We start from the raw sequence: 11540 nt of genomic DNA on the forward strand, positions 1-11540 counted from the left end.
TTAGACTAAATGTGAGTGCATGGACGAGATGGCAGTAGACGAATTGGCAACGGTGATGCAACCTCTTCTTTCCTTCCCCTTTTCTGCCTACTATTCTCCTCTTTCCCCCATGAATTTATTTACACTACGAGGAAAAAAAAATCATAGTGGAAAGGGAGAAGGGGGGGGGGGGTTGGACAGTCGACCTTCCCTCCTTGTGGCGCAGCCCTAGCCACATCTACCATAATCAAACCTCTTCTTCTTCTTCTTCTTCTGTGTAGTCTGCTTCCTTCAATCCTGAAGATTCTTGCAGAACTTGGTGAGGTGTGTGTCACAAGGATAAAGTGCATGTGCCAAATATATACATGGTGCAAGTAAAAACAGGTATTGATCTAGCTGTTGTTGCCTTTCGTCAGTTGCAGACGAAAGGCTTCGGTTGATGGTGCTGTCACAACATTTACTGGGAGAGTGTTCCACATCTTGATGGTTCTGGGGAAGAAAGAGCATTGATGTTGTTGAGTCCTTGATTGAGGCATCAGATATCCTTGAGTGTGAACAGCTCTTGTTGATCTGGTACATTTGGTGATGTATGCATCAGAGTTGAATGGGACAAGCTCGTTGTGGATCTTGTAGAACATCACAAGGCGAGAGATTTCCTGTCGTTGTTGAAGGGATGTCCATCCTAGCTCCTGCAGCATCGATGACACACTTGATTTTTTTTTTTTTTTTTAAGGATGTTTTATTATATTCTCTCAAATCAACATACATAATCAGATTCTATAAACAATTTGTACAAACTATTTGAAACATAATTATGAATTATACAATGAATCCATTACAATATAATTATACAACTTATACATCAAACTTAAAAAATACTAGAAATTAATATACTAATGCGTTTCAGCAATTACAAAATGAAATATTAACAAAATATATGACATGATCAGAGAGAAAAAAAGATAAAAATGTTGTTCCACCTCCCCCCCCCCCCTCCCTCCCCTCCGTCCCCAGGTTAGGAGCATTCTCCCCTTTATGCCTATACTCTACATGGAAGGGACTGCAATTCTCCGTATTATCTTTTTTCTGTGTTTTTATTTATTTTGTTTTGTGGCTTTGTCTCTCGTATATATACCTTTGCCTCACTCTCCCTATTTATTCTTTTAATTAAGATTTTCCCATTTCCTTAAATGAAGAGACATCTTGCCTCTACCTAGCGCCAGCCTTCTTTCTTCCCATTCTTCTTCTTTAAATTTCCTTTTAATTTCATCCATGGTTATATGTGCACCCTTTTCCCTCCCTTTGAAGATTAAAAATTTAACAAAGATTAAAAAGTGATTGATTAAGCGTTCTTTTCCTTCGTCCTTTAATTCTACCCCTACAAGAATTTCCTCCCAGCTTAAATTACCCGTAGAAATAAAACCAAACATCTCCTTACAATTATCCCAAACCAGACAAGCATATTCACATTCCAAAAAAAGATGGCGGTATGTTTCCTCCTCTTTTTTACAATAACAACAAAGGTTATTTTGTGAGATTTTAAAACGGAACAAGTGATGATTTGTGTAAGCAATGCCGTGTAACATTTTAAACTGAAATTCTCTTAATCTACTGTTCAGAGTACATTGTCTTGGTCTCATAAAAATGTGTTCAATCTTTTCATAAGAGAAACTATATTTGTTTTTTAACCTTTCGAAAACATCAGGTATTGAGAAGTTGCATTTCATAAAATTTGCATAAACGTTTTTAGATACTAACTCCTCCATTGACAAAATTCTTTTTCCAGATATAAATGATATTTCTTCCCTAAGAGAAGCCTCTTTGCTATCTATTTTCATATTTCGTTTCCAGCTGACTGGAAAAGTTTTATAAATTGACTCTATCAGATGAAAATCATTTATGTTTAAACCCTGTCTTTGGAAGTACGAAAATGGCCTTAAGTTTCCATCATAATCCATAATATGTTTCAATCTGTAAATATTTTTTTCATATATTTTTTGGTTAAATATGCATTTCCCTTCAATTCGTACAAATTTATTGTTAAAAAATATCTCATTTCCTTTAAATGTTTCAGATTTTAAACGAAAATCCTTCGTCTCTATCCATACTTCTAACAAATCTATATAAAACTGCGGCAATGCTATCTCCAACAATCCAAGCAAGTAATCACATGAAAATATAAAATTTCCTCCCAGATGTTTTGTGGCATAATTGAAATATTGTTTCCATTTCATTGTATTATTTTCTTTTAGTCTTTTAATCCACATAACTCTCTGTGCCTTTATTAACCATTGAAAATTCATCATTTTCAAGCCACCTTGATGGTAATCTAAGTACATCGTTTTTTTGTTAATCTTATTTCTGCCACCCCACAAAAAAGTAAAAGTCAACTGATCAAGCTCAACATAAACCCATTCTGGAATTGGTGTAAGAGATGCCACATATATGAATTTTGAAAAGATAAACTGCTTTAATAGTTGTATTTTGCCCATCAAAGTTAAATCTCTTTGCTTCCACCAGTTTAACAACTTCTTTATTTTACTTAATATTTCTTTATAATTCAATCTTTCTTTTACTTCTACATCTAAAGAAAAAAATACACCGAGAATCTTTATAAAATCCACCTTTTGGCCAAAAGATAAATCATATGATTTTCCTTGGGAGGAACCTAATAATAGAACCTTCGTCTTATCGTTATTAACTTTGAGTCCTGACACTTTTCTGAATTTTTCTAAAATTTCTATTACTTTTCTTACTGAATCTAGATCTCGGACAAATATAGACATATCATCTGCATACATAACCTGTTTTACTTCTTCCTTTCCAAAGGAAATTCCTTTAACATCATTATTATATCTTATATTATGCGCTAATACTTCAATACATAAAATGAAAAGATATGGTGAAAGCGGATCTCCCTGCCTTACCCCTCTTTCAACATGAAAATAGCTTGTAGAATCCCCCCCATTAAAAATACAACTTTGGCTATTTGTATATAATATTTTGACCCATTTGCGAAATTGCTGGCCAAGACCGAATGAACCTAATGTTTGATGTAAAAATTTGTGGGATATCGAATCAAAGGCTTTTTCTAAATCAATTGCTATCATATACCCAGGGATATTATTATATAACGTATGAAAAAGCATATCATCAATTAATCTAATAGCTTCTCCTATATTCCTGTTTTTAATAAATCCTATTTGATCTGCTAACACCACGCTCTCCAAAACCTCTTTAATTCGTTTTGCTAAAACTTTGGATATGATCTTATAATCTGTATTCAATAACGAAATGGGTCTATAATTCTTTACGTAATGTGGGTCTTTCCCTTCTTTAGCTAATGAAATAATAATTGCTTGTTTTTGTGATGCCGAAAGTTCTCCAAGAACAAAAGCTTGATTTTTTTTTTTTTTTTTTTTTTTTTTAAAACAAGTGCACACCTATTTATCAATATTGCATATAGCATTTCCATTTATTTGAAAGCAGGATAAAAGGGCATTGTAGAATAAATGCCTTGCTCACGGGCATAGGTGCCGCGGCCGGAGATCGAACCTCGGACTTTCCATGTATAGCCAGGCGCCTTAGACCACTCGGCCACGGTACCTCTATGATGTGTTGTGATATCGATTCAGCGTGAATCTAGCTGCTCTGCGTTGGATCATTTCAAGCTTGTAGATGTTCTTGGAGGTTGATGGATCCCAGACAGTAGATGCATATTCCACCAAAGGTCTGACGAGTGATTGGTATGCTGTAGCTTTCAACTTGGGAGAGTTTACTCGCAGGTTTCTTCGTAGGAAGGCAAGGGTGTTGTTAGCCTTTTGACAAACATTGCTGATGTGACTGTTCCACTTCAGGTCTGATGTGATAGTGACACCAAGATACTTTGTTGCTTCTACAGGAGTAAGGATAGCATCTTTGAGTTTATACTGGTGTACAATCCTGTTTCGCTTCCTGGTGACTGTGATGACTTCACACTTATTGGTGTTCAATTCCATCATCCACTATAGCTTTTTAGCATGAGATAGAACCCTCTTGGAATCTAGCATTATTATTGGCATATTTTTCATAATGTAACATAATGATCAATCATGATAGATAATGATATAGTATGCCAATTTAGGCCTAGCTTGAATTAGAATCAATATATCATTTTTGCCTTTTCAAGATGGCGAGATTTTTTTTCAACTTTGTAGGATGAATTTGTCAGGAAAGATATACTTTCAAAACTGATGTAAAATAATTGTCATATAGACCAAGTTAGTAGTTTTTTGGCCATTTTATCGAATGATTCACTCATCTCTTAATCATGTTATTAGTTATAGCGCAGGCTAGTGTGGCATGATTTTCATATGCGGCCTTAGCCCTCTCTCGGTCGTAATTGAACAGGAATTGGCTATAGAAAAGCACAACCATGGCTGTCGATCTTGAGTTGAAGAAGGTAAATAAATCCACTTTTTGTCCAAATCAGTCTGATAAAAAATCTGTGATTATTGTATGATTATATGTTTTTCGAATGGGGTGAATTGAGTACGTGAAAGTGTACAAAAATTACAAAAAATTCATTGACAAGTGATGCTCGATGCAGAGGCCGAGGTTCAGCTGCAGCACCTGTCTTGTCAGCGAGTCGGTGGGCTCGACATCGGCGGAGAACTCCCGGGCAACAGCGAACTGGTGTCGTTGGTAGACTGGAGGCGTCTGACGTCTAGGGAGTAAATGACTTAGTATGGTAGTGGATCGTATTACCGAACACTTTTCATGAATTTGATCATATCAAACACATTATTCCAATAAAATTCACTAAACTTTCACCATAAATACACAAATACCTACAAAATATAATTATGCAGAAATTTTGCCGAAATTGTTTTTCATTTTTACGACATCAGCTTCCAATCGGACCCCTCTTCGCAAGTGAAATATTTTGGTCACTTGAAAAGGTATCGTATTACCGAACGTGTGTTTTCTATGGGAAAAGTTGGGAAAACAACAAAGTCACTCATGAGCTATTTTGACCATATTTTATTGTTTTGAGGATATAAAGACTTTGAAATTGTGTTTTTGATAATTTTTCATCATTTTTCTATTTAAGTTCCCTTTGGAAGGAAGTTGCAAAGGTTTGAGCATATTTGATTATTTTCTGACGCATATGATGCGCGCGTTCGGTAATACAAGGCCGGTCGGTAATACAATCACTCACTATATAACTCCCTCCCCAAAACTACAGGGACCCGCTCTGGCAGAGGACTTGCATGCATAAGATACATGAACATGCCTACAATTAAACTGTACACATACTGACATAGGCCTAGATCCAAGTTGCTGCTCAAAGAAAAGATTCTATGGACTCCAAAAGATAGATGACCCAAAAAAAATTTGTAAGGGGGAAGTGACTTTTGCCAGAAATATCACCATTGAGATTGCACACGTTCAATCTATCGCAAAAAATCTGCAATCGCCGCTGTGGGGATTCCGTACGGCGGGAAATTTGACATCCTTCCAAATAGATGAATTTTGCTGTTGACTCATTACACTCACGATTCTACAGAAATTTCTCCTTGCATGCCATTTTCATACTGTATCACATAGTATTTTTGGATTGGAGATCCTCAACATTTACAACAGTAAATTTCTTTGCTTTATTTTGCTCAGGCATTCCAGGAGCAGCAGATCCGTATGATCGAGACGACGCAGCAGCTTAAGATAGCTGACATGCAAGTTGAACAACTGAAGAGAAAACAGCAGCATTGCAGACTGACTGCTGCAGAACTAGCTGCTCTTCCTGGAGAAACTAGGGTCTTTGAAGGAGTAGGAAGGATGTAAGTCCCTGTTCTTTTGAGTGAAATGCCCCCGCTTTTATCTCCAGTATCTTTTACTGGGGCGCCTTTTTACTTAGGCAAAAGCATGAAAATCCTATAAAATATATGTTGGGATGGAAGATGTGAGGGAACTAGACTATTACTAGGGTGACCCAGGAGCAGCCACATAGTGTGCTGGCCTACCTAGAGAAACTAGGGTCTTTGAAGGAGTAGGAAGAATGTGCATTATTAAAGTCTCTATATTTTCCATAAAACTTCACCTCTGCTATTATATCAAGTATCACATTTAAGGATTTGGTACGTTTTACTATAAAGGGTTTTCACACCTGGGACCTGTGACACACAGCTTAGCAATCATTGTAGAAGAATATCTTTTCGATTGATTGCATTGACTACTATGTACAATCAATCGTAAAAATCAGGCGTACAATCAATCGCTTTATACCTTTGTGTTATGGGACCCTGGACATTTTAGCCAGTGAAGCCAATGTACATACCTGTATAATAATCTCTTATAGCATTAAGAAGTTGTGGCCCAGTTAGTTGTCTCCAGACTTTGAACCAGAGGGTAATGGGTTCGAATTCCAGCCATGGCGTAATATCCTCCAGCAAGAAATTGATCCACCATGTACTGCACTCAACCCAGGTGAGGTAAATGGGTAGCGGCAGGAATCAATTCCTCAAAAGCTGTGAGCCAATCGGTAGCCAAGCATAGCCGAGGTAAAATAGGAGTGCCTGCCCGTGAGCACCTTTCAAGGTGCATATGTGCACTATACAAATACCCTATATTTATTATCATTTTATCTTGCGTGTACTTCTTTTTATCATTTAATAATAAATCATTTTGGTTTCATTCAAAATGACAATGAGTTTACATCGATAATTAAATTTTTGATATCACAAAATATGATGAGATGTAAAAATGGTTTGCCATACACGTGCCAGGATGCCCAAATTTTTGTATCATTTATCTAGTGAATATCAGATTGATTTGTGGCAATATGAGTGGATTGCAATTTTATTGTAAGAGATTAAATTGCGTTTATGGTCATGAGATATGTTGGGTTACCAGCACTGTAACCAAGCATGCAGAGTTTGATAAACAGCACCATCTCATGGCCAAAATATGGCATCATTCATTAAACAGTCTCATTTGGTGTCCTTAACCCGGGAAATATTAAGATCTACATGTATACCACATTCAAAATCTGGCTTTCATGACATGGTCAAATATAGATGCTTCAGTAATTCTAACACAGATCACGGAATGTGTAATTAACATAAGAAACGGGACAATGCTTATAAAGACCTGTGTAGTTGGGTAATAATAAATAGCTACTCATTGTATGTGACTGATTGTATGGACTCACAGCATTGGCCTATCTTTTCAACTTGATGTATTCGTTGAGATTGTATATCGTCAGGAAATTGTGCATACACGCTCATATATATTTTTTGAAACTTTAATAGGCCAGAAGTTGAATCAATTACCCCCAGACATTCATGTGGTATGTTAGGCAGTTGGCACTTGGCAGCCATCTGTTAACAAGGAGTTTTTAAAAATTTATATATTTTTTAAAATTTTCTCATACACAGATGACTCACTATCATGCAGCCACCATTGGGGGGTAAACAATGCAAAATCTCCGACGGGGCTCATTTTTTGTCTTTTATTTCATAAAATTATATAAAAAGAACTGGAACAAAATAACAATTATTTTTTGGCCTGCAATACACTAAAACAGGGAAAAATTAAACTTTAAAGGACAAAAACAGTGACTTACTTTGGCTGCCACGGGACTCCCAATTCCCTGGTTTATCCGAACTTAAGACATAAACATGGCCATTGGGTACAGATCAAGTTATAACTTCGGTCTGTGTAATTGGTGAGTGGTGCCAACGGAGTTAAGCGGAATAACCAATAACACAGAAACCGAAGCTTTTGGTCTAGTGGTATGTATGAAATGAACAAAGGTGTCACCATGATTTTTTAATAAAGTTTTTGAATGTTTCTTATGGTACCAAATTCATAAAGTATTCATATAAAAATAGTATGCAGCGCTTAGAAACATTTGTATTAAGCGCTATATAAATGTTGCATATTATTATTATTATTATAAAGTCCATATGCATTTCCCAATTCATTTGATATGTTGAATTCCTGATTAGGGTAAAGTTCAACTCATTTCATGTGCTTTGCCTGTATAGATATAAGAATTCTGTAGCCAAAGCAACATTCTAATTGATTATTTGTTTTATTATATAGGTTTCTATTGCAAGATATGGAGGGCATTAAAACTGTACTTGCAGACAGAGTTACTGATGCAGAGAAACAAATACAGAAAGTGCAGGTAAATATTGTCGATGAGCCCATGCTCATTTGATGCTACAGAATAATGCAGAAATTTGGAAAATAATCCTATTTTCACTAAGACCAAGTATTTACAGGGGGAGTGGGTGTCAATTTGTTTAAATGGTGTTAATTATGCTGCAGTGCTATATTTTATTTGTCATTGAGCATTTTTTTTTCAGTTCATGATATCATGATATTATTTCTCAATTCTGTTTTTCCCTGATTGATTTTCACCAAAGCTTAAAGGACAAGTCCACCCCAACAAAAACTTGATTTTAATAAAAAGAGAAAAATTCAACAAGCATAACACTGAAAATTTCATCAAAATCGGATGTAAATTAAGAAAGTTATGACATTTCAAAGTTTTGCTTCATTTCACAAAACAGTTAAATGCACATCTCGGTCGGTTTGCAAATGAGGGAACTGATGACATCACTCACTATTTCTTTTGTATTCTATTATGTGAAATATGAAATATTTTGATTTCCTCGTCATTGTCATGTGAAATGAAGTTTCATTCCTCCCTGAACACATGGAATTCCATTATTTTTACATTTTGTGCTTCAGGCAAGGAGGTCCTAACCATCCAATTCGTAAAAATCAAAAGAAATAGTGAGTGAGTGACATCATCGACTCTCTCATTTGGATGTAACTGGCTCGTTCATCTAACTATTTTGTTAAAAATAAGCGAATCTTTGAAATGTCATAACTTTCTCATTTTAAATCCGATTTTGATGAAATTTTCAGCGTTGTGCTTGTCTGATTTTTCTCTATTGATTCAAATCAACATTTTTCTGAGGTGGACTTGACCTTTAATTGATATATTTCTATAAATTTTAAATTATTTTCTATTTTTATTGATCATACATGTTTTATAGGAATCTAGTATTTGGTATGCACGCTGCATTATGTTCATATTACTTTTTAAAAAATGTGTGCAATTCAGCCAGGAGACTGTAACAATGATTATGATCAATTTCTTCTCAAATAATCTGGATTGAATACAGATCAGACTAATACAGACTCGGTAATAACAGTTTAGAAATAGTTCACATTATTTTTCATGCTTGCAAATTATAATCATTGTGATGAAGTGCTCTTGAGTATGTGGTTCATTCAGATAGTAGGCACATAGTGCAGTGCTGTGGTACATGGGAAATGAGTGACTTTGATCGCAGAAGATGGGTTGAGAGTGGGGGTTGAGTGTAGATCGAGTCCTCCTAAAATCAGTACTAAATATAATCCAGATTATTTTTCATTTCTGCGTCTCAGCCTTACATGATTAAAATTGATCTGCATCCAATCCATGTCCACAAATTAATCAATGTGGTATTAAAGATAAATGCCAGTTTTGGTGACGATTTCAAAATGAGTTTGTACAGAATCCAATAAAATGACCACCAAAGTGTCTGTTTGTATAAATAAAAAAATATGTGCCAAAGGATTCTGGAAGAAAATTTGTTATTGCTGAGAAATTGGCAAAAAAGCACGGGATTTGGGTCAAGCGTCGGGCCGACATTAAAAGCAATAATAATACACTGTCCCACATGCACTTTTCTGTGTTGGTGATCAGTGTGAACAGTTTTCAGCGTAGATTTCAAGATTTCACAAAGTCCAGTTTATGTAACTACCAGATCTAGATCCTCGATGATATAGTAACAGTTAAAGGGGAAGTTCACCCTGAAGAAAACTTTGTTGTAAAAATAGCAGAAAAAATAGTAAAAAATTTTGGAGAAGGTTTGAGGAAAATCTGCTAAAGAGTAAGAAAGTTATTAGAGTTCAAAATTTTGAATTTGTGACGTCATAAACGAGCAGCTGCCCCATGTGTTATAATATAAAATGTATGAATTTCAAATTTTGTATGGTTCCTGATGACTTAAGTTTGTTTTCTTTTCATGATCGGGTGTGAAATGATTTGTCTATTGATATACAAAAGTTACAGTGAAAACCATTTTCAATTTTCTGAGAAAATGACATTTCATTGATTTTTTACCATTCGCTATGTAGGAATACTGCTCGCATATGACGTCACAAATCAAATAATTGAAATTCTAATAACTTTTCAATTATTTGATGAATTTTTCTCAAACCTTCGGCAATATTTTTTATTATTTTTTCTGCTATTTTTACTATAAACTTTTTGTCAGGGTGAACTTCCCCTTTAAGCCTGGTTTAACTGACCGTCTCATGCAATAGGTGTTTACTGCAACTACTTTCATTTATCTTAAAATGAACATCATATCATATTAAGGATGTATATAAACAATATTCTTTTCATTGTCTTTTCCTGTATGCATGCAGAGTAACAAGACATACCTTGAACGCTCACTGAAGGACAGTGAAAGCAACCTCAGGGAACTAGTGGCATCGAAGAGAGCAGCAAAACCGTGACGTCATGCCCATCTTCTGGTAGATCCTGTACTATAGTCATTTGTATATATACATGTAGTACTAGACATAAATCGTGATGCTGTGTTATTTTATTTTCGATATTTTCAAGGATGGAGTCCAGGGGCCTGATTCATATAAAAGGCTTACAATAAGGGTGACTTAACTATTATGGTGACCACCATGGTACCACAGGTGTTGTGGCTCTGGGGATAAGTCTCTGGACTTTGAGCCACAAGGTCCAGGGTTTGAATCCCACCACAGCACCTGTGGTGTTTATCTACACTCTCCACCCAGGTGAAGTAAATTGGTACCCGATGGGAAGAAATGCCTTGACTGCTCGAGCGTCCACTCAGAGAAACCATGCTAAATCCAGGATAATAGTATGCGGTTTGTAGAAACACTGTATAAAGCGTAATATAAAGGTTGCATGATTATTATTATTACCAGGGCTCCTTAACACAAAGATTAGCGATCAATCGCTAAATAAACTGACCAATCAATATCAATGTTACTTGCACATTTGGTTTAAAATACTGACCAGGAACCAATCAGTGTGGTTCTTTCATACTTGCAATTCATCGCAAACCTTTGAGTTACGGAGCCCAGAGCTCAGCAGCCAATCACGATCAATGTTACTATGATAGCTGCCATGATGGCTGTAAGACTATGAAACAGGGCCCAAACTGGGATTCTTGAATCATAACATCTCTTGATATCAGATCCTCCCATAAAGAGTACCAAAGTCTGACGTCTTCAATTTTCCCTTTTTGCATGTCAGTGTTTTTGATACCATATTTGGTAGAGCATGATGAAAACCCCCCACAGCCCAACTTTGATGGGAATCGATCCATGGGGGCCCGAGATATCACCTCATGAAATGACATGAATACATGATTAGCCCCATTGAAGTCAATGTTATTAACTTGGTTCCAAACATTTTGAACCAGGCCAATATACACTGACTTCAATGTATTCATGAGGTTATTATCTTGGGGCCC

The 11540-nt window shown here is 35.8% G+C and overlaps 2 protein-coding genes across 2 annotated transcripts; one reads left to right on the forward strand and one right to left on the reverse strand.

Moving 5' to 3' along the window:
* Positions 1-232: 232 nt before the first annotated feature.
* LOC121432100 lies at positions 233-3980 on the reverse strand. Its single transcript, XM_041629957.1, has 2 exons — positions 3595-3980; positions 233-693 (listed from the first exon to the last, which is right to left on the reverse strand). Exons 1-2 carry the CDS (start codon positions 3978-3980, stop codon positions 372-374), a joined length of 708 nt encoding a protein of 235 aa, XP_041485891.1. The 3' UTR covers positions 233-371.
* Positions 3981-4314: 334 nt separating this feature from the next.
* On the forward strand, positions 4315-11044 carry LOC121432101 (prefoldin subunit 1-like). Its single transcript, XM_041629958.1, has 4 exons — positions 4315-4420; positions 5632-5798; positions 8065-8149; positions 10453-11044. The coding sequence occupies exons 1-4, from the start codon at positions 4394-4396 to the stop codon at positions 10540-10542; spliced, it is 369 nt and encodes a 122-aa protein (XP_041485892.1). The 5' UTR covers positions 4315-4393; the 3' UTR covers positions 10543-11044.
* Positions 11045-11540: the final 496 nt, after the last annotated feature.

The sequence above is a fragment of the Lytechinus variegatus genome, chromosome 18 (assembly GCF_018143015.1).
Source record: "Lytechinus variegatus isolate NC3 chromosome 18, Lvar_3.0, whole genome shotgun sequence".
In the NCBI taxonomy this organism is placed as follows: Eukaryota; Metazoa; Echinodermata; class Echinoidea; order Temnopleuroida; family Toxopneustidae; genus Lytechinus; species Lytechinus variegatus.

What these genes read in the sequence shown, in the direction of transcription:
- LOC121432100 (XM_041629957.1), bottom strand. Translation starts at nt 3,980, where the DNA reads ATGATGGAATTGAACACCAATAAGTGTGAAGTCATCACAGTCACCAGG. An exon ending in CTGAATCGATATCACAACAC is followed by an intron (nt 694 to 3,594) that starts ATCATAGAGGTA and finishes AAAAAAAAAAAA; the next exon opens with ATCAAGTGTGTCATCGATGC.
- LOC121432101 (XM_041629958.1), top strand. Translation starts at nt 4,394, where the DNA reads ATGGCTGTCGATCTTGAGTTGAAGAAG. An exon ending in TTTGAAGGAGTAGGAAGGAT is followed by an intron (nt 5,799 to 8,064) that starts GTAAGTCCCTGT and finishes TTTATTATATAG; the next exon opens with GTTTCTATTGCAAGATATGG. An exon ending in AACAAATACAGAAAGTGCAG is followed by an intron (nt 8,150 to 10,452) that starts GTAAATATTGTC and finishes GTATGCATGCAG; the next exon opens with AGTAACAAGACATACCTTGA.